The 25,521-nt window shown below is 40.0% G+C and overlaps 1 protein-coding gene across 7 annotated transcripts in view; it reads left to right on the forward strand.

The window, feature by feature from the left end:
- AGAP1 (ArfGAP with GTPase domain, ankyrin repeat and PH domain 1) overlaps window positions 1-25,521 on the forward strand; it is a 757,099-nt gene that overhangs the window by 395,065 nt on the left and 336,513 nt on the right. For all 7 annotated transcript variants that reach the window (XM_029069277.2, XM_029069278.2, XM_029069281.2 and 4 more), the window contains 2 exons: window positions 15,616-15,743; window positions 18,565-18,720. In XM_029069277.2, the coding sequence (XP_028925110.1) occupies window positions 15,616-15,743; window positions 18,565-18,720 (284 nt within the window). The remainder of the gene's footprint in view (window positions 1-15,615; window positions 15,744-18,564; window positions 18,721-25,521) is intronic.

Consider the following 25,521-nt stretch of genomic DNA (forward strand, 5'->3'; position numbering starts at 1 on the left):
AAATTCCCCGATTAATAGGAGCAATTAAACAATAGCTTCATTTCCAGCAAATTAACAGCCCTAAGAGATAATTGCGACATAAATGAAGATAAATTTGTTTTAAAATGAGATAAAAAAAGAATACAGACAAGAACTGAATCTCAGATGAAAAATGCAATCGTTATTATTTCAGAAAATACTTGGAAGTTTCAGTAGTGAAATCTTAGACAAGTTTTTCTCCTGTCAGCTGTGATCCACTTATGAGTCATGGGCCATTCTTTGGGATCAGGAACTTTCATTTGACCCAGGTGGGATACTGATGATACTGGATACTGATGATACTGACGTACGTAATTAGTGTTTCACCCTTGGTGGAATCCAAAAGCACAGCAATGATTTTGAGCTTCAAACTCTAAGTACTTACCTGGAAATTTTTGAGATTGTTGCATTTTCTGGAAAGTCCTGAAAATAGATTTCAAGTGAATTAAAGGCAACTTCTGGTGAGAGATGTGCTTTCACAGTTAACCTATTGTAGTTTATGGACATCAGTAGTTAGTGTTTCATAGGTCTCCATTTCCTGAGTGTGGAGCACTGGTCACACCATGAGCTTATTAAAGTCAGACCTCTAAAGAGATAAAGTTTTTTTCCAAGTCAGCAGGACATGCCTCTTCTAGGGACAGAGCCAATGGCCTGAACATGTTTGGAGAGGAAGGAAAGGTGGGAGATAAGGAAGTTAGACAAAGGGATGAAAGAGGGGCCCTTCTAAATGTCTCCATACACCTTCACACTGAAGCCAACACCAAACGCGGTCCTCTCCCAGACTTCTCTATCACCGTGGATGGCACGACCATCCTTCCCGTCTCTCAGGCCCGCAATCTCGGTGTCATCCTTGACTCGTCTCTTTCGTTCACCCCACACATGCTATCCGTTACCAAGACCTGCCGGTTTCACCTCTACAATATCGCCAAGATCCGCCCTTTCCTCTCCACCCAAACGGCTACCTTACTGTTACGGGCTCTCGTTATATCCCGGCTAGACTACTGTGTCAGCCTTCTCTCTGACCTCCCTTCCTCCTCTCTCGCCCCGCTCCGGTCTGTTCTTCACTCTGCTGCCCGGCTCATCTTCCTGCAGAAACGATCTGGGCATGTCACTCCCCTTCTTAAACAACTCCAGTGGTTGCCTATCAACCTCCGCTCCAAACAAAAACTCCTCACTCTAGGCTTCAAGGCTCTCCATCACCTTGCCCCTTCCTACCTCTCCTCCCTTCTCTCTTTCTACCACCCACCCCGCACGCTCCGCTCCTCTACCGCCCACCTCCTCACTGTCCCTCGGTCTCGCGTATCCCGCCGTCGACCCCTGGGTTACGTCCTCCTGCGGTCCTGGAACGCCCTCCCTCCTCACCTCCACCAAACTGATTCTCTTTCCCTCTTCAAAACCCTACTTAAAACTCACCTCCTCCAAGAGGTGTTCCCAGACTGAGCTCCTCTTCTCCCTCTACTCCCTCTGCCATCCCCCCTTTACCTCTCCGCAGCTTAACCCTCTTTTTCCCCTTTTCCCTCTGCTCCTCCACCTCTCCCTTCCCATCCCCACAGCACTGTACTCGTCCGCTCAACTGTATATATTTTCGTTACCCTATTTATTTTGTTAATGAATTGTACATTGCCTTGATTCTATTTAGTTGCCATTGTTTTTATGAGATGTTCTTCCCCTTGACTCTATTTATTACCATTATTCTTGTCTGTCCGTCTCCCCCGATTAGACTGTAAGCCCGTCAAACGGCAGGGACTGTCTCTATCTGTTGCCGACTTGTTTATCCCAAGCGCTTAGTACAGTGCTCTGCACATAGTAAGCGCTCAATAAATACTATTGAATGAATGAATGAACACCGCAAGGACACATACACCTGGAGAAATAAACAGTGTCACTTAACTTTCACTGTCCAGTCCCTCCTTGTGTGGAGAGCACTGTACTAAGCACTTTTGGGGAGTGCAGTAGAGCTGGTATAGATGATCTCTGACCTCAGAGATCTTAGAATCTAAGGGGAAGGCAGGTACTAAAATAATTTACATGTAGGAGGAGTAACAGTTTTCATAAATGCTATGGGGCTGACAGATATGGCAATAGGGAGGGCAGATGAGAGCTTAATCAGGGAAAGCTTCCTAGAGGAGGTACGATTTCAGAAGGGCCTTGAGGAAGAGAACAGTAATCTGCCTTATATGAAGAAGGACCGAGTTCCAGGGAGAAGGGAGGGTGTGAGCAAGAGAGCCAAGAATGACGCTGAGTGAAGGGAAATATGTAAAACGAAATGTGGTGGGAGAGGAGTGAGGATGAGTGGAGGGAGAGAACAGATTAAGGTAAAGCCAAAGGTCAGGAGAGTCAGCTCGATGCAGTGAGGAATGGAGAACCACCGTTAAGAATTTTGAGAGGTGAGGAATCACATGCAAAATACTATTTTCGCAAAATGACAGGGGCAGCAGAGTAAACTAAAGATTGGAGAGACTTAGGGCAGCTGCAAAAAGAGGCTAATGCAATAGTTGAGTTAGGATATAAAACTTGTGGGGCAGAGGTTAAAGGACGGTGGGTGTCTCCTGAGCTTGACAGGGAAGGCCCACATTCCAAAATGCTAGCTGCACCTTGGGGACAGCGACTGTAATTCCGACTGCATCTCATGATGACTTACATTTTGGGATGACGTGATATGTTTGTACCTGGAGGTTTGGGTTGATGCTTTTCCTTCAGTATTTTAAAAGCAAAGAATTAACAGTATGGTCCTTCCTGAAGGTTGCAGATGAAGTGATTGGGTCTAAAATTGGCTCTTTTGAAAGTAGTCTCATCGATAATTGTAAACATTCATTCATTCATTCAGTAGTATTTATTGAGCGCTTACTATGTGCAGAGCACTGTACTAAGCGCTTGGAATGTGATTTTTTTGATAAAAGTGTTAATTTTATGATCTGGCCTAGTTAAAAAGGGGCTCATAAAATGTGTGATTGCAACTACATTTTTTAGCAGTTAATTATGGTAAACATGGACTATTATTTAAATAGCAATAACAATTGAAACCAGGCTCAGAGATTAATCCATAATTCAAGTAGGAATTATTAGAGAAGCAGCGTGGCTCAGTGGAAAGAGCCCGGGCTTGGGAGTCAGAGGTTATGGGTTCGAATCCTGTCTCCGCCACTTGTCAGCTGTGTGACTGTGGGCGAATCAGTTCACTTCTCTGTGCCTCAGTTACCTCATCTGTAAAATGGGGATGAAGCCTGTGAGCCTCACGTAGGACCACCTGATGACTCTGTATCTACCCCAGCGCTTAGAACAGTGCTCTGCACATAGTAAGCGCTTAAGAAATACCAATAATAAGAAGTAGGAAGAGGCAATCAGCTTAGAGTCTAAAAAAATGTTGGTCCATAGATTCAAATTGGACATTGTTATATGAGATGGGCACCTTTTGGTCACTAGCTAGAAGATTTTCTGAAAGACCAGGTTTTGCTCTTTCATGCTGTGGGTTTAGTGCAGTTGCTTGAATAGAGTTCCTTCCTTTCTTCCCCAACCTGTTTTTCCCACATAGGAAGCAGCATGGACTAGAGCACAAGACTGGGAGTCAGAGGATCTGGGCTTGAATTCTGACTCTGCCAGTTGCCTGCTGTTTGACCTTGGGCAAGTCACTTAACTTCTCTGTGCCTCCGTTCCCTAATCTGCAAAGTGGGGATTCATTACCTGTTCTCCCTCCTACCTAGACTGAATCCCGATTGACCAGATGAGGTTACCTGCTTAAAGTAGCCTCCATCATTTGAGACTTAGTCCTGTGATTTGTCTCCTAAGTCAACCTGTACATTTTGAGGACTGAGGTTACAAAAACTGCACTGTACAAATTGTCAACTTTATATAAGCACTGTTACTGGAGGCCAGGCATAAATCTTTTTGGCCACACCTTAGGATAAAATCTCAGTAGTGTCACCTTCATATTGCCACAGTCAACATGTTTGCTGTCTTTCATGGAAGGGGTCTTTCAACTCTGAAATCTTGCTTTTGCTCGCACTCTCTTATCGCCCTCTTAGTACTTGATATTAGACAATTTGTCATACCCCACCCCTTTAACCATTTTAAGGTTGTCAAATCTTTCTGTATTTAATAATTCTGGCTAGTTCCTTATTAGTCTTTCACTGTTAAAGTAAAGAGATTTAGACCTACTTTATGGCAATCAGTTCTGAATCTTTCAATCAGTTCTCTGGAAGTGGTTCTAAGTTTCTTTTAAATTTTGTCTTAAAAAGTTAAAGCTCTTCCATTCTTTGCAGAAGAAGCAGCGTGGTTCAGTGGAAAGAGCACAGGCTTGGGAGTCAGAGTTCATGGGTTCTAATCCCGGCTCTGCCACTTGTCAGCTGTGTGACCTTGGGCAAGTCACTTAACTTCTCTGTGCCTCAGTTCCCTCATCTGTAAAATGGGGATTAAGATTGTGAGCCCCAAATGGGACAACCTGATTACCTTGTATCCCCTGAGCACTTAGAACAGTGCTTGGCACATAGTAAGCGCTTTACAGATACCAACATTACTATTGTTTGCTGAAGAGGTAGTTTCTTCAACAATTGAATATTCTGTATACAATTTGTTTGGTGTTATTTACAGCAACCGGAGGCAGCAAAGAAACCTTTGACATGTACAGATAATTTAGAAAGTTTTGTATAGTTCCAATTGATTTCTTAAATGGGATCAGAACATGAGGGAGAGTGAGCTGTACCAAACAAATGATGGCTTAGTTCACCAGGAAGAACAAAATTACCAGGCTCATGACTCATGCCTATATTTGGCTGAACTGTTTTTTGTTTTTATTGTTTCATTTGTTCACTCCTCTCATTGCCCTTTTTTCTCATCAAACTGGATTTTTTACTTGACCCCAGTGATTACACAAGTATATTAGTAAATTCTGCTGAAGAAACCGAGGCATATATTCCATAGTCAGTATGATGTTATTCAGGTCTCAGATGAGAGAGAGTCAAGATAAAAAGGAAGCAATAATGTGATTTCTTTAATTCAGGTTAATTGAATTTATCCCAGTTTCTTGCCTCTAGAAAGTATATGGAAAATAGAATCCACAGACTAGATTTCAAAGCTAGTAAATTCCATTCAGTAGATTTTTACAATGACAATGAGAAAACTCCTAAATCAAAGGGGTTTTAACAGGCTTGAAACACCTTCACTCTCTAGTCTCATTGTATCAGTAGTATTGAAGAAAATCAGAAAGAAGTGGATAATGACATTTTTAATCAACTCATTGTGGTAAAGATGGCCTTGATATTTAATGTGGCCTACCTTTCTGGCAGTTGGAAAGTCTTTCCATAATCTGATGTTAATTCTCTTAAAAGCTAAATTTCAGAAATAATATGTTAATACCACACCTCTCCCCAAGTTGTTTACTGGAGAGAAGCAAGCAGCGTGAGCAGAGAAGCAGCATGGCTCAGTGGAAGGAACACTGGCTTGGGAGTCAGAGGTCATGGGTTCTAATCCCGATTCCACCACTTGTCAGCTGTGTGACTTGGGGCAAGTCACTTAACTTCTCTATGCCTCAGTTACCTCATCTGGAAAATGGCGATTAAAACTGTGAGACCCACGTGGGGCAACCTGTTTACCTTGTATCTACCCAGAGCTTAGAACAGTGCTTGGCACATAGTAAGTGCTTAACAAATAACAAATTATTATTATTATTATTTATTGTTCCATTTGACAGACTATCGTTGGAAACACTGGGTACTGCCAATATGGAATCTGCAGCTCTTTCTGGGACCTTTGTAATTTTTTTATTTTTTTTGGCCCAGGAGTTTGACTTGCATGTCTCTCTACCAAATACAGCTGCATTAATTAGATTTTTAGAGCAACAGCTGCTCCCCTTGAAGAAATTTAATGCTTCACAAGAGGCTGATGCAGGAACAGTCTTTTGAACCAATAAAAGACCACTCTCTGAGATCAGTTGCTCTGGCAACAGTGTTTCCAATAGCGATTAGCTCAAATATGGAGTATAATAAAGATTTAGTTAATTCTGGGGTCATTGATCTTGGTCTTGGGGACAGGTAACCTGAAATTCCTCCTTGACAGGAATGCTGACATTGGTGAGTCATCTCCAATCAATCAGTTGTATTTGTGGAGCGCTTACTGTGTGCAGTACACTGTACTAAATGCTTGGGAGAGTACAATGTTACAATATAACAGATACATTCCCTGCCCACAGTGAGCTTGCAGTTTAGAAGGGCAGGCAGACATTAATCTAAATAAGTACATTATGTCTATGTACATAAATGTTGTGGGGCTGGGAGGGGGGATGAATAAAGGGAGCAAGTCAGGAGAAGCAGAAGGGAGTTGAAGGAAAAGGGAGCTTAGTCAGTGAAGGCCTCTTGGAGCAGATGTGCCTTCAGTAAGGCTTTGAAGAGGGGACAGTAATTGTCATATATGAAAATGAAGGGTATTCCAGGCCAGAGGCAGAACGTGGGTGAGAGGTCAGCGGCAAGATAAACGATATTGAGGTACAGTGAGTAGGTTAGCATTAGAGGAACAATGTGTCCGGGCCGAATTGTAGTAGGAAAGTAGCAAGGCGAGGTAGGAGGGGGCAAGGTGATTGAATGCTTGGAAGAGCACTTTTTGATAAATCAGGGTAATCTTAATGTTAGTTTTTTGGTGTTTACTCTTCCATACCCTGCTGGTTGACCAGAACAGCACAGCACTAAGTATTCAATCTAAAAATCCAGACAAAAATGTTGGATTTTTCTAAAAAAAAAAAAAAAAATATGGCTTTGGAATTAGAACATATTTATCTACATTGAATTAACCAAAAAAATCATAAAATCCTAAGTAGAGTCAGGGCAGTGAATCAACTCCATCAAGAAAAAAAGCAAAATCCCCATCATTTCCAGGGAATACTATTGACAATATTAGACGCTGGTATGGCAGTTCATTTTAACCTAATATTGTGTTTGTGAACAGGAGTGAATACAATAGAAATAATCTTATGAAAATATTTTTAAAAGCATTTCATCAAATGATTACCAAAACATTAGCCGTAATCCAAATATGATTATGAATATCATATGAGAGAGGGTTTTTTTAATCTTCTTTGTATTGTCCTTCCATTTTTCTTTCCTTCCCTCCCCTCAGCTGGGGACTGACAGCATCCACCTGGGGGCACTTAAACCACCCATTTCTTTATTTCTTCATCAATGGTAATCCTACAGTCTGATCTGAATGTTTGTCATAACTGCTGTCTTGCAGCAATTTTTAAAACTATAAGCAGCTCTTGTGGGCAGGCAACGTGTCTTTCAACTCTGTCGTACTCTCCCAAGCATTTTGTACAGTTATGTGCACACAGTGAGCTTTCAATAAATGTGATTGATTGGAAGGGTCAGAAGAGGATGGTACTGGGGAATCAGTTTCATGCAATAGCTGCCTTGTATCGTCTGCCTTATTGGCATCCAATTTAGAGGACTTTAAGGCAGTGGAAATGGATCCAGGAACTGTCCTGGGCTCTGTCAATCAGTGGCATTTATTGACCGCTTATTGTGTACAGAGCACTGTGCTAAGTGCTTGGGAGAGTACAGTAAAACAGAGTTGGTAGAAATGTTCCTTGCCCACAATGAGCTAACAGTCTAGAGGTTCTGAAACTTGGAGGATAGCGAAGGTCTAGGTTTGAAGCACTATGACCTAGTAGATAGAGCACAGTCTTGGAAGTCACAAGGACCTGAGTTCTAATGTTGACTGCCACTTGCCTGCTGTGTGACCTTGGCCAAGTCACATAACTTCTTTCTGCCTCAGTTTCCTTGTCTCTAAAATGGGGATTAAGACTGTGACCCCCAAGTGGGACAGGGACTTTTCCAACCCTACTTGCTTGTATCTACCCTAGTGCTTAGTACATTGCCTGTCACATAGTAAACATTTAACAGAAACCACAATGATTAACAACCACTCAGAGACCTTCCTCTCCACCCCCTCCCCCCCGCCATCCCCTCCCACACACATATATAGTAATTAGATGCCACTGAGGCCGTACATATCCTCCTTCATGGTCTCTGGACCCAAACAGTTGCCCGAATCCATGTGGTAACAGCTCTCTGGAATGATAGAGGTGTTTAGGATGAGCCCAAGGTATGAAATGATCACAGTTTTTCCTTGTTTTGTATTTTTTAATCATATAACCTTCATCAAATTACACATGTAATGGCTAGAGAAACTTATGGATAGAGAATACAAAAAATGTACCCTTTACACTTAGGGACATGAATCATTTGATGAACATCCTCAGAGATAACATGGAATTTAGTAATGTTTCACTAACAGGAGTCTTGGGGACAGAACTGGTTAAGCAAAATAGAATGATTTTAGAATAAGTGATTGGTTTAATTAGAATTTTCAATAAAGGCCAGTCCATTATCAAGTGGAAAATGAATTAGCCACAAATTCAGAAGATTAGTTAGGGTGCTAAGAGGTTCCTTCTTGAATTTGAATTCAAAGATCATATCTTCTGCTGCTAGTGTACAAGCACTTAGTACAGTGTTCTGCACACAGGCACTCAATAAGTACTATTGATGTTGATGATGCTGATGAACATCTTAAATCTATAGTAATTAAAACAACCAAGAAATCAGTAGAAGGGCCTATCTGTGTATAGCATGTACGCTACAATAATTGTGGTAATTGTTGAGCACTTACTATGTGCTAAGCTTTGTACTAAGCACTGGAATAGATACAAGATAATCAGGTTGGACCTAGACCCTGTTCTATATGGGTCTCACATTCTAAGTAGGAGGGTGTAGAATTTAATCCCCTTTTTACAGATGAGGAAACTGAGGCCCAGAGACATTGTGGCTTGCCTAAGATCACACAGCAGGCAAGTGACAGAGTCAGGATTAGAACACAGGTTCTCTGACTTCTAGCCCCATGCTCTTTTCACTAGTCCATGCTGCTGTTCTACAAGGCTATGTTATTGGCATTACTCAAGTGAATTAAGCACATTTTTAGTAATGATGTTTAACTGGCCCCTTTGCATTTGGGTTGACCTAATTTAAAATACAGATGTGGGGGTTGCAACAAGGACTCTCTAGTTGTGTTCTTACTTAGAATCTGTTATTATTAGGTGAGTATAATTTCAAATAGCATCTCTGATCAGAAGACCACTAATTAAAATATTGAGGTTTTAATAGCAATGATGGAAAGGAGTAGAGGTGGCAACCTAATTCTTGGAGCCAGAGGGCAAACCTGAGGCAGAGCTAAGACTGGGAGAGGCTTAAAGTGGGGGAGGCTTCCATAAATGGAACATCAACCCCCAAAACCTCCCTCATGTAAGTACAAATAGCAGTCCCAGACAACATAAGATCGTGGGACATCAAAGTGGATTTTAACATTGGATGATGGAGCAAAATTATTTCAATACACAGACTCCTGGCAGAATTGTTCTCATGCTTCCCTATCTCACACTGCCTCACATTTTGGAAATATGTCTGTCCCAATTCAGCGATGAAATCCAAATCCACTTGGTTTTACCTCACAAAATGTCAGTCCTGGCACTATAAGACATTCCTTTCTCCCCATCTTTTATACAGAGATTGCAGTCCTGCTGGACTACCACCTTTTAACTCCAGAACTCCCCACATGCTAAATGGAATAAAGGAAGGTTGAATATACTAGCTTCAGAGGCCATTAGACCTCATTAGCTACTTCTTGAAACTGTCTAAAATGGTGAAAGTATGTGCTTGCTCATTATGCATTTGAGAACACTTTGAAAGGAGCCTAGGAAGTATTGCTGGGGAGATGAACAGTACAGATTTAGGGTACTGTTCCCCTAATTTTTTTCCCTCAACTCCAATGATGGAGACTCTTCCATTTTCCCAGGTAGCTTCTTTTGATGATATTCAAGAAGTTTTTCTTTATGATGAAACTATGTGGAAACATAAGCCCTTTCATTGTGTTTTAAAAAAAGTTCAGCATAAGCACAGTGCAATTTGTTTTTTATTTCTATAGTTGAAAGATGTTCATCCTTTAGTTTCTGGTTTTAAATGATTAACCTAAGATTATAGTGAACTAAGATTATAATGAATTTTACTCAAACTGGCCTGTCTTCTGTTAATCACACATTTACAGTATCTTAAAGAAGATATTGATTTGTGAGGGATATCCCACAGCTGTATCTTTTTTAAAATAGCTGAAATGTTTTCTTTTTAATATTTACAGGGAAATAAAATTAAGGTGCCAAAAACTAAAGCTTTCAGAGAAATTTTACCAGCCCATGTTTTATTTTCCAGTTTATTAGGCAGTATTCCTTCAGGAAATCTCAGGTAGCAAACAAAAGGAAATAGTATTATCTCACACATGGCATAAATGGTCACAGAATATTTTAGGAGAAAAGCTGACTTCAATTTTCCACATACAAAATTGAGATATAGACCTATAATGGCAATAGAAATTAAAACAGTCTCAGCCTTTCCAACCTTTACCATTAGACGCTCAGTAAATACTATTGAGTGAATAGTACATCAGCAAACATCACTCAGAGGAGAGTCTCTGCCAAGATGATGTTTGGGCAGGGAGGTGCTTGCTCACAACACAAGGAAGAGCTGCCTCCTGATGGAGTGGAGGGCAGAGGTGTGCTGACTTTTCAAATCAACCATGGGGGTGAACCTATGGGTGGAGCTTTGATGAAATTGGGGCCGGACTTGGAGGGAATGGGAAGAAGAAATGGAGGAGAAAAGAGAAAGAGGGAGCAAGAGAAATGAGAGAAAAAAGGAGAAAGTAAAAGGTAGCAGTATGGAGCCACTTCCTCTACCTTTTCCATCTCCTCCCCTAAGGTCCTCACTTTGCACTGGGGCCGGACATGAGTGGTTCCCATCACCCCACCCAGAGCCGTCCTCTGCTTGCCTACTCCTTGCCCTACTGCAACCCCTTGGGGATCCCACACATCCCATCTCGTAATAGACGTAATGTAGATGCAGGGCCACCGAGACTCCAGCCCATACCAATTACAGGCTGAGATGGTGGAGACCCCACCCAATTTTCACTGAGAGGACCTGAGCCTTCCATGCACAACAGAGACTCCAGTCTCCTTCCAGCTGCTTTTAGTACTGCAGAGGTCTACACTTCTCCCGCCTCCCCACTTGTGCCATAGGGACTGCAGGTGAATTTAATGGCATCACCTCCTGTTGCCACGCCTAGGGGAGTCATGACCCCCATGAATCTGTGAAGTGGATGCCAGTGGGACAGACAACCCAGGTCTCCTGATTCCCAGTACAAAGCTTGTTTCACTCTACCATGCTGCTTCTCTGATGACGATAGCAACAGTAGTAAATTAACCTAAATTGCTGACCGTTTTTTGCCTCTAGATGTGGTATTTTGCTGTAGGTGATCTATTCCTGAAAACTTTGCAATCTTTTTGGTTCTTCTGTACTAACTATATATTGGACTGTGGATTTTAAAAGAAGCTTCAATGAGAAGATGAGACTTCTTTTAAAGTAAATCTCTCTTATAATGTTATTAGTAAGTGATCTCTGTTTGAATTTCTCTACGAAGATATGTCCTTTGATCATAAAAAATTGTTATTACCAGTATTAGCTTGGTGTGGGGAGGGATTGTCTCTGTTACTGAATTGTACTTTCCAAGCGCTTTGTACAGTGCTGTGCACATAGTGAGCGGTCAATAAATATGATTGAATGAATGAATAAATGAACAAGCAGAGTCACTTTGGGCTGGCAAATCCCCTCACTCTGGGAATTTATAGACTTTTGGAAAAACTAACTATTAGGAAACCCCTTTGATGTTTTGCTTCCTCGTGGCAGCCTTCCTGATGGAGAGCTGGGCTGGGAAAAGAGGTGAAACATTGGCTTATTTGTTCTCCAAAGAAAGGAAGGCATTCCTGGGGATGAAAAAAGAAGTTTTCTATCTCCCCCTCCCCACCTTCCCCCACCTGCCAATTCCTTCCCCCCTTCTGCTTGACTGTGGATCGATAGGTGAAACTCCTGTCAGCAGCTGCAGTTCTGCTGTGGATTCTAACTCTCACTATGGCCTGGGCGCCTGTCCCATCACTGTTCTGTGATTTTTCTTACTCTTCCACTGGTCATTTGAAGGGGGAGGGGAGTGAGGGATGGGGAGTGAGAGAGAAGTCAATGGTATGGAGAACTTAGTGTCCACAGAGCACCGAACTAAGTGCTTTGTGTAATATAGTACAACAGTTGATAGAAATGTTCCCTGCCCAAAAATAGCTTACAGACTATTGGGGGGGTTGGGGGGGGCATAGAGAGAGAAAAAAGGCATAGTATTCGATACTATTCAGTGAGTTCTTACTGTGTGCACAGCAGTGCACTAAGCACTTGGGAGAGTATAGTATAACAGTATCGGTAGCCCAATTGCCTGTCCACAATGAACTTAGAAACTAGAATGAAGTAAACCCAGTTTTCCTTAAAAGAAAGTGTATCTTTTGTAACCTTAAGGAATGTAAGACATAACTTTTTTCATACTTAATGATCAGCAGCAGCAGAATTTCTTGAGGACCCATGATTACAGAACCATGAACTAGGAACTTGTGAGCCAGATTGTGAGCTTCTTAAGAGCAAGGGATCATGTCTACTTATCCTATAGTACTCTGCCAAGCATATGGTACAGTCCTCTGCACACAGTAAGTGCTCAGTAATACTGCTGATAACCTGTATCACTTAGGTGAGCATTACAATCGCCACATAAAATATAGAGAATATGATCTAAATGTGTGTATTATTTGATATTTAGTTGCTTTAGTTGATTTTGCAATCTGGATCCCCTTCTATTCTCAGTTTATACCCACTCCTAAAGGAAGTTCATCCACACTTACTGCTCCAATTGCTGTCTCTGGACAGATGACTCTCAAACCTACCTGGTAATTTATTTTAGTGGCTATTTCTCCCACTAGATTGTAAGATCTTGAGGGCAGGGATTGTTTCTATTAACTCTGATGTACTCCCAAACTCTTAATACAGTATTCTGTAAAAAGTAAGTGCTCAATATGTACTATTGGTTGCTTGATTGATTCATTCTTATTTGTTGAATTTTACTGTAATGGAATATTTGTAGCTACTGTGCAGTTAAAGAAACTATATCTCATAGTCAGAAAACAGTATGAATAATTTGCCTACATATATAAAATTTGGTTCCTTTGCTTTAAGTGTGTTTGTTTTTACGTAATAGTAGCATGGGTGAAAGAAAAGCATAAATTAAATTTTTTTATTGAAAAGAGTTCCATATTTCTAGGCATTAACATATTCAATTACAGTCTGCCTTATCTGAATGACTCTCCTCTGAAAGTGATGTTCATAATAATAATTGTGGCATGTGTTAAGTGCTTTCTATGTGCCAGGCACTGTACTAAGCACTGTGATGATTACAAACAAATAGAGTTGGACACAGTCCTTGTCCCACATGGGGCTCACAGTCTCAATCCCCATTTTACAGATGAGGTAACTGTGGCCCAGTGAAGTGACTTGCCCAAGGTCACACAGCGGACAAGTGGCAGAGGTCAGATTAGAACCCCTGACCTTCTGACTCCCAGGCCTGTGGTCTGTCCATTCCATTCCCTTTTTCTCCTTCCCAGTGGAAGGGAGTTTTTTATTCTAGAGTTCCCTGAAATAAGGCCTCTTTACATTAAATTACTTGATTTTCAAACAACTTGCAATTCTCAAATCCTCAAGATAGAGGTAAAACTTCTAAAAAAACAAAAACAAACCCCAACCTCTTTTAATAGGTTCAATGAACATTTAAAAATCAAAGTCCAGACAATCATTGAGTTACATGATGATTCTAAATCTTTGATTGAAATTAAGGACAATCAAGAATCCTTATAAATCCTCAGAAGAAACCAAGAAAGCTGGCATTGATATATCATGATATTTAATGTACTTTTAGTCTTAATTTAAGTGTTTTGAGGCATATGGAATACGAATACTTTTCAGCTGTTAGTGTCATACCTTAGTTTGCAATCAGCAACTTCATAATGGTTTCTAAAATTTTCAAGTATATGTCTCTGAAGACCTCGGATCAATAAGCCAGTGGTTCTGAAATGACGAAGTGCTACGATATTCCTCTGTAATTTAAACCTGATTAGCTGATGAAAGTTATGATCAATACTCTACAAGAAGATAAATTAATTGATATCATCCTTTCAGGATGATAAGAGGGCTACTGGAAGAGGATGGTAACTAATGAAGCTGGAGTTTCATATATATGAGCCATTTTTAATATGAGAATGCTCATATATTGTTTTTTCACTAAGCCATGGTTATGCTATCATTCATTTTATAGAAAAAAAGTCCAACTGTAGGCAGACCAGTTTCCTCTGAAAAAAAGTGCATGATAACATTGTGCAACAATATCTCTTGTTATACTGGATTGGGTGGAAAATATGTAAATAATATTTGTATAAATAAATTCAGTCAGTTTTCATAACATGGGACTTACCTTCTCGGCATATAGCACTTTAAGGAGCTGTGTTGTAATGTTCACACAACCTGCACCATGCACATGCATGCAGCTATTTCTTCCAATAATGAATGCCATTCCATCTAGAGAGATTCATATTTTGGGAGAACAGATACCAAATTAACCAATAATGTTCTATCCAAAACAAGTATGAAAACCACTTCTATGGGAGAACTGGCTAAACCTTCATTTTTATGATATCTGAGCAATATGGGCATTGACAATCCATTGAATTACATAAGGTCTTCAGTGAATTAAAAACTCTCCCACTGGGAAGGAGGAAAAAGGGAATGCAGTGGATAGAGCATGGGCCTGGGTGTCAGAAGGTCATGGGTTCTAATCCGGCCTCTGCCAATGGTCAGCTGTGTGAGCTTGGGCAAGTCACTTCACTTATTTGGCGAAGAACAAGAAGAAGACACAAAGAAGACGCCCACACAAGGGCCCTGAGATTTCTCTTCCTGAGGAACCCGCCATCGGCCCATGAGTCCCTTTGTTTCCGTAAGGGTCTTTCGCCTCTGGATGCTCAGAAAGGGTGCCAAGATCTCCCTTCCTGATGAGCCCGCCATCAGACCACGGGTCCCCCTCTTCCCAGTAAAAATGAGTTACTCTCCTTCAGTGACAACTACTGGTCTGGGAAAGCATGGCTAATTGCAAGCTTCTTTTGCATTCTAACTTTCCTTATTATACCATATATCCTGTACTGCAGGAGTAGTTAAGACTGTATGAATTTTGAGTTGTGTAAAAGTGTAAAGAAAATGGGGTTGCATATACTAAGTGGAACTAAGATTTATATTCTCATGTTAATAGGGTTGTTTACATTACTTTTTGATATAAAAACTTTTTGTCCAAGGCCATTTTGTATTGCTTTTTAAGTCATTTAACAATGAAGCTTTCATATTTAACATTCTAGATGGTGTCTACACTCTTTGCAGTACCAACTGACTAGGATAAACCATCAAAATTTGTAGGAACAGCACGTTAAGAGAAGAATTTTGATCTCTCAATTCCTCTATCTTCTCTTGTTGATCACCTTAAAGAATAATTCAATTGGAAATCCAGAAATACCACACTTTGATTCACATGGACCTTGTTCACTTGTTCCATATTTAGAATGTATATTTTGCATTTTATATTCATTTTTCTCATTCTTTCTGTCTCCCTAAGTTGCCCAGAAGATTGTAGCGATGAGGAAGAAACAGCAGCTTTCAATAGGGCCCTGCAAGTCATTACCAAACTCTCCTAGTCACTCCTCTGTGTGTTCAGCTCAAGTATCTGCTGTGCATATAAGCCAGGTATGAAATGGAAACTTTTTTTTAATCCTTGAGATGAAAAATGAGTTAGGACATAGGAACTGAGTTAAAAGTTCCAGTCCAAACATTCTTTGTTAAGTTGTTCATGAGTTTGTTGCTTTTTCTAATCCCTGTAGTAAATAACAGCGTGATGGTAATTGCTTCAACATTGCTTTAAGACATTACAGTAGCAAACCTTTTTTTTTATTGGGAATGTGCTTTAATGCTTCCTTTTTTCATGCTGGTTATGTTATGTGTCATACCGGCATGAGGGCAGCAGTTGTTACAAAAGCAAGGTATATATCTTGCTACCTTTGTTGTTGTTTAACTTATTTTGGCCTTGGTTCGGGTCGGCTCAAGATGCCACACAGTAGTCGACTAATTGCTGTGGATCTCGCATGTTAAGGTTAAATTTGGCATCCACATTCAATTATAATTATTACAATTACCGTCTCCCATGTGCTCTATTGAGTCTTTCACTCTGCATGATGTAACTGCATGTTTGTTGAATTATTTACTTAAAAGCAAACTGAGTCAGGCACAGATTAAGTCTGCCAGAAAATAACTCAAGTTGGATTCTTTGCAACTGGAACCAATAATAATAATTAATAATTATGGTATTTGTTAAGCATTTACTATGTGCCAGGCACTGTTCTAAGTGCTGGTATAGGTCCTGGATATTTGAGTTGGACACAGTCCCTGTCCCACACGGGGCTCACAGTCTTAATCTCCATTTTACAGATGGGGTAACTGAGGCCAGAGAAGTGAAGTGACCTGCCAGTGGTCACACAGCAGACAAGTGGCGGAGCTAGGATTAGAACCCTTGACCTTCTGACTCCTCAGTCCTTTGCTCTATCCACTAGTCCATGCTGCTTCTCTAAGTCTAGATGTGTTTGTGGTATGTTGATTGTGCACTCTAAATTTAAAATGATTTAGGTTTTGCATTTCAATTTAAATATTAGAGCTGAGGTTCTACAGTTTACGTAGAAATTGCCATAGGAGTGTCTTTAGACCTTGATCAAAAATCCCCTAGATTCAATTCCACAGGGAATCCTGTGGAGTGCAACAGGTTCAGTGGAAGTTAAGCCAAATATATGGTCATTATTTTGATCAAGGGAAGTAAATAGGAAAAGCATCATATTCAGAACATTTTAAATTGCTTTTTTCTCAGGTAGCATTGAATTATATATTCGTTGTATTGCAATATGTGTGTGTGTATATATATATATAGTTTCTATTTTTATTATTTTCTAATGTTCAGTAGAGCCTAGGCATTATTTGAATTGTCTCAAGAATAAAATTGTCAACTTTTCATGATTATGAAATAAAATTTTATTATATTTTAGCATAAAGTGAGCCTTGACTCTGAATTTCTCTGTGTCCTTGTCAAGGTAGACATTTTGATTGATGAACTCACTTCTTTCCAAACCTCTCCCAAAAAAGATACCCATAACAGCTGGTGGATTATTTTACTGTTTTCTGAACCTGTCGCAATTTACCCTTTGGGTTTTTTTTCTAAATTTGATGTAATATTTTTCCACTGTGGCAGCCTTCATTCCTCAATGTAAGCACTGCATATAATCTTGGCCCTACAAATGTGTGAAAAAGATATTTCCAGGTTATTTTTTTCTTGGGAAACATGGAGTAGACAGGGCTGGATGTTTCAAGCAACATATGCCCTTGAGATTCTGCCTTCTGCTTTAAAAATAATAATAATAATAATAATGATGATACTTACGCACATACCTGCCAAGTACTGTTCTAAGTGCTGGGGAAGATACAGGGTAATCAGGTTGGCCCATGTGGGGTTCACAGTCTTAATCCCTGTTTTACAGATGAAGTAACTGAGGCTAAGAGAAGTGAAGTTACTTGCCCAAAGTCACACAGCTGACAAGTGGCGGAGTCAGGAATAGAACCCATGACCTCTGACTCCCAAGCTGCTGCTCTTTCCACTAAGCCATGCTGCTGCTTCTGCCGCTTTAGGAGCTGTGGTGTGTAGCTGGTTACTCCCCTCCTGGCTGGTTACCCAGGAACCTCAGCTTTTAAACCATCCCAATGGCAGTGGCCCCAGGGTGGTGTAGACAATACTGATAGGAGATTGGGTAAAGGAGGAGACCAACAGGAAGAAGACTGGTTGGGTGGGTCATCTGGGAGACAAGAGGAGCTGGTAGATAGTTGGAGTAGAAAAGTGACTGGGCGAGCTCTCCATTGAGCTTCTATTCACAGAAGGGAAACTTCCACCTTGACACCTAACCTCTCTCTGGTTTGTCCTCTCTCTGCCCAATGAGACATGGTAGGGTCAGAGAGGGGACAAACCCTAGAATTCCCCTTCTGGTGTTAGGGGGACTTGAAAGAGCCAAAGTGGGAAACAGGTTTAGAGCCTTACATTTTGAGGAGAATGAGTAACCTCTGTGAAGGAGACTTAGTACTTTATAATGTGAAACTCCAGATCTTTCCAAAATGTGTTTACATGTTATAATGTTCAACATGATTTAGCAAACAGCTAAAAGTGTGGAGGAAAATGCTAAATAAACTTTAACTCTTAATATCTCCAACTCATTCAGTGGCATTAGTTTGGATATGATTTTTCCCAAATTTCCTAACCATTTTGTTCATTAACCGTGTTCTCACCAGAAAATAATTGAAATGTATATGTTGTCCCAAAATAGTAGTGCTAAGCATCCCCTAAGAAAGACAGTAATCTCTTTCCCCTCTATATTTTCTTGAAGGAACCATTGCTTATAAATGATGGATATTTAAATTGGCTAAGGAAAGTGTCTTGGACTCAGGACACTATGATAAAAACAAATTTTCATTGTTACAGACAAGTAACGGAGGTGGGAGTTTAAGTGACTATTCCTCCTCTGTCCCGTCCACCCCAAGCACCAGCCAGAAGGAGCTTCGAATTGATGTTCCTCCTACTGCCAATACCCCCACACCTGTCCGAAAGCAGTCCAAACGCCGGTCCAACCTTTTCACGGTAAGGTTGTATTCTTGTATTCTTGAGGGCATCGAATATGTTTTGAACAAATTTCTGTTTTATTTCATTGTCAGTCCGATATAGAGCAGTTAAGCAGTCAGTAGTATTTATTGAGTGCATATTGCGGGCAGAGCACTGTACTAAGCATTTAGTTCAGATCCTTGGGCCATCGAGCCCAATGTTTGAACTCCATCAGTGCACTAAAGGATGCATGAGTCAATCAATCAATCAATCAGGAGTATTTATTGAGCACTTATTGGGTGCAGAGCACTGCTAAGGGCTTGGAAGAGTACAAATAAGGAACAGGATGATGGTTACTGTCCTTGGCCTCTGACTTTATCATTAGAGATGAATCATCTAACTTCCTTAACCTTTTCCTTTAAATACCTTGCTTTCTAGTAATATGAAGATACTAAAAATTTCAAGGCCATCCAAATCCATTTTCTCAAAGTTGCCTTAGGCTAGAAAATTAAGTAATGAGAACTTTCTTAGTGTGTTTTAGGCGTGCTTTGATTTACGTTTAATTCCCCAACCCCACCCATTCTTATTATACATTGGTTGCCCACAAAAAAACAATTAAGAGTGTGATAATTAATTAGAAATATTAATTAGTGGAACTTTGAAGCACTTTTATTAGCCAGAGCTAATGCAGATGTAGTGTCACTTGCACCGTATGCCCCTTGTGGAATTTGGATGCAAAGTTTTAGACCTCTTCCCTTAACTAAGAGAATGAGGGAAGTCTGTGTCCTTTAAGGGAACCCTCCATCATATTATAAGACCCAAGCCCCTTCCTAGATAGAGCTATGCAGGCTTAGCCAACAAGTATGTCCCAAGTTGTAGACTTGGCCAAAAACAAGCACAGATGGATTGAGGCTTGGTTCTGGGAGTCAGAAGGTCCTGGTTTCCAATCCCACCACTTATTTTCTGTGTGACCTCGGAAAAGTCTCTTTGCTTCTCTGTGCCTCAGTTACCTCATCTTTAAAATTGGGATTAAGACTATGAGGCCCATGTGGGACATGGACTCTGTCCAACCAGATTAGTTTATATCTACCCCAACACTTAGTATAGTGCATGCCATATAATAAGTGCTTAACAAATGGCATTTAAAAAAAAGTCACCAAAACATGAAGGTCTTATCACTGGGTGGTCCTTGTGTTGGGTAGAAGTGCTTAATACAGTGCTCTGCACACAGCAAGCGCTCAATAAGTACGATTGAATGAATGAATGAATCTTAAAGTATATATGTTTATTTTGTAAAGTACAAACCCCCAACCCCTCAGCTCCTGTGTACATATGCTTATACTCTGCCATTTCTCCTATCTATAATTTATTTAAAAATCAGTCTCCCCATCTATACTGCAAGCTCGCTGTGAGTAGAGGTCACATCTGACAACTTTTATTGTACTGTCTCAAGGTGCCTAGTACGGTGCTCTGCACACATTAAATGATGAATAAAAACCATTGATTGATTAGCAGTGTTATGTTTCAGTCATTGTTCAAATGTCTTTTGCATATATTTACATACAACACTCTAAGAAATTTTATTCTGCATACTTCCCGAGTTTAATACGATTACCTCATGCATTTGGATGGAGTCTCTCATCAGGAAGGATGCTTGAGTCTCGGCCCTGAGAGGCCAGAACTGAAAATCTCTGCAGAGAAATTATAGTTTTATTGGCTTGTCTGACTCCACTTGCCCCTGTCATGTGCTAGGCTTGTTCCTCAGAGGAGGCACAGAGTGCAGCAAGCAAGGAGTTGGGCAGGGGTGCAGCACATTTTGAAATGCATGTGTGATGTTCACCCATTTTAGCTACTGGTAGATCTGGGACTAGGACCTCAGTCTCCTAATTCCAGTGCCCCTTCCTCTGAACCAATAACAGGGCTATTACTAAGTGCACACTACTGATGTAATATACATAGCTAAAACTGTAATGGATTTGCATTAAGGTATTTAATTAAAAAAATAACAACCCTAAATAGCTTTTTAAGATCCCAAGCAGTGCCAAACTGTTGGCTGTTAACTGTCATTTGACATTGAGCAGAATTGATGGTGATGATGTATGGGGGCTTAAATTTAGAAGATCTTGCAAAATATTAGCTCCACTAGATGTCAGTCTCATCCAAGGAACTAAAATCAGGCAAATTGATTTTGAAATGGTCACAACTGAGGATAGTTTTAGCCAAATACAGGAATTCTTTCCAGCCAGATCCCATTCCTAAATATATATTAAAAAATTACTTGGGATTGTAGTTTTAGGTGTCAGAGATTGGAAATCAGGTACTGGCTGCAATTAAAAAAAAAATCTATCCATTTAGAAACTCCACTTATTTTAGAATGTGGAAAGCAAAGTCTTCATGAATAAAAATTCATTCAGAGAGCAATTATTAAATTAGAATGCTATTAGATGAAAATACCTAATTAGTTAAGATATCTTAAATAGTAAACAAATAACATCAACCCCCCTTCCATTTAAAATGCAGTGTGAATCAAGAAATATTGTAAGCATAATCATACTAGTTTCCATTTAGGATTGAATTATTTGTTTTTTATTACTCATCACCTCTCATTTATCTGGCCATTTCTTTGTACTTCCTTAGTTTAGGAGAACATTGAATAGACAAACTTGTTAAGCCTAAAACTACTGAAGTTCAGATTTTTAAAAAAATTACAGATTTTATCAATTAATTGTAAAATGACATGAAATGTGCAGAAAAATTATATCTTGGAAATAGTATCAGGTGTAAAGTAACTGAAGGTAGTGTGTGTGTTTGGTTCTGTCAGTCATTTGTATTTGTTGAGCACCTACTCTGTACAGATCACTGCACTAAGATCTTGGGAGAGTATAATAGAATTATTAGAGTAGGTGTGTGTGTGTGTGTTTGACTCTGTCAGTCAGTTGTATTTATTGAGCACCTACTCTGTACAGAACACTGCACTAAGAGCTTGGGAGAGAATTCACCCACCTCAAAGACATAGAATTTGTCAGTGGAATGTGTGTATATATTTAAAACACAATGGGAAAAGCCTTAATTTGTCACGCTAAAGGTATGTGTGAAGGAAATGTGACTATTCTGCCACAGGGATGGAAGAAAATGTATATATTTAATGTATAAAATCTTGGGAGCAGAGGTAACTTGTCATTAAGCTGGCAGTCCATCCTAAATTCAGGTTGCTACCCATCACTTCCTCATCTTCTCTTAGACATGGTAAAGTTGCACCAAAATGCCCCCATAGAACATCATAAGCTTGTTCCCCCTAAAATTTGCTTTTTTGTTGGCATTTTGTCATCTATTAGAGTGAGATTTAGTCTCCATATTGTGGATTAACATCAGGGTCACATTCCTATGAAATCATTCTGACAGGAATAACCCTACCTTCGAAAAATTTGAAGATTACACTGCTGACACTGTGACTTCCATATCTGAGTGGACTGCAAAGTCAAGCTCATAATGGCCTGTGTTTCTTTCTGTCAATATCTGTTTGTAGGTCGTATTTTTGTATACCCCATTGCTGTTAGCATCTTGATTTCAATAGGCAATGTCCTTTCATAGAATGAGCCCCCCTGTCTTTGTATGCAGTACTCCAAATTTATCGCTACAATTGCTTCTCAGCAGTCAACATCTCTGCTGCAACTCTGATGTTTCCACTGTGGAGTCACACACATTGTCTGAGCATTATTCAGAGCAGTTACAAATGCAAGGTAGTTAATGTCACTATGGAATTGCACTTAATTGTAGTTTCTGTTAAAGCAAAATAATCTCCAGGAAAATTGCATCACTTTGGTATGAGGCCAGAACCAATAAATGAAGCCAGTTAGACAGTAAAACCCTTTTAACAATTATAAAAATCTAAAAGCTAGAACAGGAACCCACCTCATAGAAAGTTGCTACACCCTTAGTTCTTTCACTCCATCATGGTTTGTTTTTTTCATTCAGATCCTGCTTTATAGAATCCTGCATTATAATAGCCTGCATCTAATGCTGTTATGTGGGAGCCAACCATTTCTTCTAGCAGTGTGCCATGCTGTGTCCAGACATGTGTTGGAAGAACTTTGCATAATTCTTGCTCTTACATTCTATCCAAAACATGCAGTAGAAATGAGAATTCTGTCTGATATGAGTATATAATGAGGTTATTAAGTTGAGCCTTAAGTAACTTATGTGATTTTTTCAGGGTGGGTATATGTGTATTTTCAAAAACAGAGTAACAGACGTTTCTGTGAACATATTGCCCATGCAAATTTTGACTTAATATATATAATTGCTTTTGATTTTTTTTGTAAGTCTGTGTATCCTCCCTTATCTCTACAAACCTATTGTTTGGATGGTCAGAATTCTTTATAAGGCCTGAGTTTAGGTCTTAGTAGGGAATGTGTCTACCAACTCTGTTATGTTGTTATATTGTACCCTCCCAAGTGCTCAGTACAGTATTCTGCACATAGTAAGTGCTCAATAAATACAATTGATTGATTTATTAATATTGAAGAGAGAGTGAAATGAATAAGACATTGGTGGTGTAGTTTCTGGATCATTTAAACATCATTTATGCTCATTATTGTCTAGGATACCTAAGAGATACTGTAATACAATTATTGTGATAATGATATTTTGCAACTGCTTTTTTATGAAAGCTATCACTAGGGAATCCCCCAGGCAGTGAAAAGCAGAGAGATTGAGTTTCTGTAGTAGTTTCTGTAGTAAGGTTTGGGAGGGTTTTTTTTTAATGGTATTTGTTAAGTACTTAGAAGGTAATCAGGTTGGACACAGTCCATGCCCCACATGAGACTCACAGTCTTAATCCCTGTTTCACAGATGAGGTAACTGAGCCACAGGGAAGTTGTGTCTTGCCCAAGGTCACACAGCAGACAAGTCATGAAGCCAGATCTAGAAACCAGGTCCTTCCCTATTTCTAGGCCCATGCTGTATCCATTAGGCTAGGATGCTTTCTTGAAGATATTCATAATTAGTGTATCTTTGGGTCCTGTGGCATTTCTGTAGTACTCCTTATCAATCAGTGATATTTATTGAGCACTTACTGTGTGTGGAGCTCTGTGCTAAACATTTGGGAGAGTATAGCTACAGTACAACAGAATTGGTAGACACTTTCCGTGACCACAATGAGCTTACAGTTTAGAGGGGGGAGACGGACCTGAATTTAAATAAATAAATTGTGGATATGTACATAAGTGCTTTGGGGTTGAGAGTGGGGTCAATACCAATTGCCCAAAGGGTACAGATCCAAGTGCAGTGACTTAACAGAAGGAAGAGGGAGTTAGGGAAAAGAGAGCTTAATCAGGGAAGACCTCTTGGAGGAGGTGTGACCTTATATCAAGAAATAGCCCATGCAAATAACATTTAAGGATTTAGACCCCCTTCTTGCTTGAAGATATTCTTAAATATAACATAATATCCAGTTGAAAAACCATTTGTTTTGACTTTCAGTATAGTAGGGACTTTTTCAAAAGTTAGAGTGAAAGCCTCACTTTCTCATCTTGTCAGGTTCCCTATACTTAATAGGGTCTCATCCTTGATTGAGAAATGTTTAAAAGATCATTGTAGGGTTGTTTCCATTTCTGCTGGATTCCCTCAGTGTCCAGGATAAGGATATGTAGAGGAACTACTTCTTTCGTAGTTCTTTGTGCCAGGTACCATATGACTTTTTAGATATGAGTTAAAAGTCCTTGACTACATATAATAGTGAATTGTTGGAAGCAACAGTTGCCTACAAATCAACCTGGTGTACAACTGTGAGGATTTGAGCAATGTCTTGGGAAGATCAGAAGATCAGTAAGTAAATTCAAGAATTACAGCACTTCTTAGAAGCCAGTGAACTGCATCAGCATGACAAAGGACATGCTTTACTTGCATGCCTCATGAATCAGAGGGCCAGGCATGCTTAGATCTTTTTAGCCACACCTGCTCACATAAACTGTAAGCTTGCTGTGGTCAGGGAGTAAGTTTATCAACTATCTTATATTGAATTCTCCCAAGTGCTTAGTTTAGTGTTCTGCACACAGTAGGCACTCAATAAATATGATTGATTGGTCAATTGATAGGAGCACACTTAGAAACAATCTGAAGCACAGTTGTTTTTTATATCCACCCCTGTTGACTGCAACAACCTCCCAACTGACTTCCGTGCCTCCAGTCTCACCCCCTCTCCATATCATCCTTTGTTTGATTGCTTCACTCATTTTTCTATAGTATTGTTCTGCATAAGTCTCCCTGCTCCACAAAAGCGGCCAGTGGTGGCCCATTCCTCTTCACATCAAGCTGAAACTCTTGACCGTTGGCCTTAAAGCACTCATCAGCCCTCTCCCTCTTACTTATCCACCTTTCTCCCGCTCCACCCCAACTCTCAAACTACCCTTTTCACTTGGCCTCAATCCCATCTTTCCAGGCATCAACCTCTTGCTCATGTCCCTGGCCCCTTCCATGTCCATCTTTTCACATGACAGACCACTGCTTTTCCAGTCTTCCCAGTGCTTCTGAAATCACATTTTCTATCCCTGCTACTGCCACTTTAGCACTTTGATGCCATCTAAGCATTAGAGGACTCACACACCTCATAGCACTTATATACGTGTCCTTTTAATCTATTTCTTCCTGTAATATATATTAAAGTCTGTCCCTCCTGCTAGATGGTATTATCCTTAAGGGCAGGGAGGATATCTACTAATTCTGTTGTATTCTTTTGCAAATAAAGTGTTCTGTGCAGAATAAGCACTCAGTAAATATGATTGCTTTGTTCTGAACACATTAGATGTACAATAAGTACTTTTGAGATCGAATTTATGGTAA

This window comes from Ornithorhynchus anatinus, chromosome 7 (genome assembly GCF_004115215.2).
Source record: "Ornithorhynchus anatinus isolate Pmale09 chromosome 7, mOrnAna1.pri.v4, whole genome shotgun sequence".
Classification (NCBI taxonomy): domain Eukaryota; kingdom Metazoa; phylum Chordata; class Mammalia; order Monotremata; family Ornithorhynchidae; genus Ornithorhynchus; species Ornithorhynchus anatinus.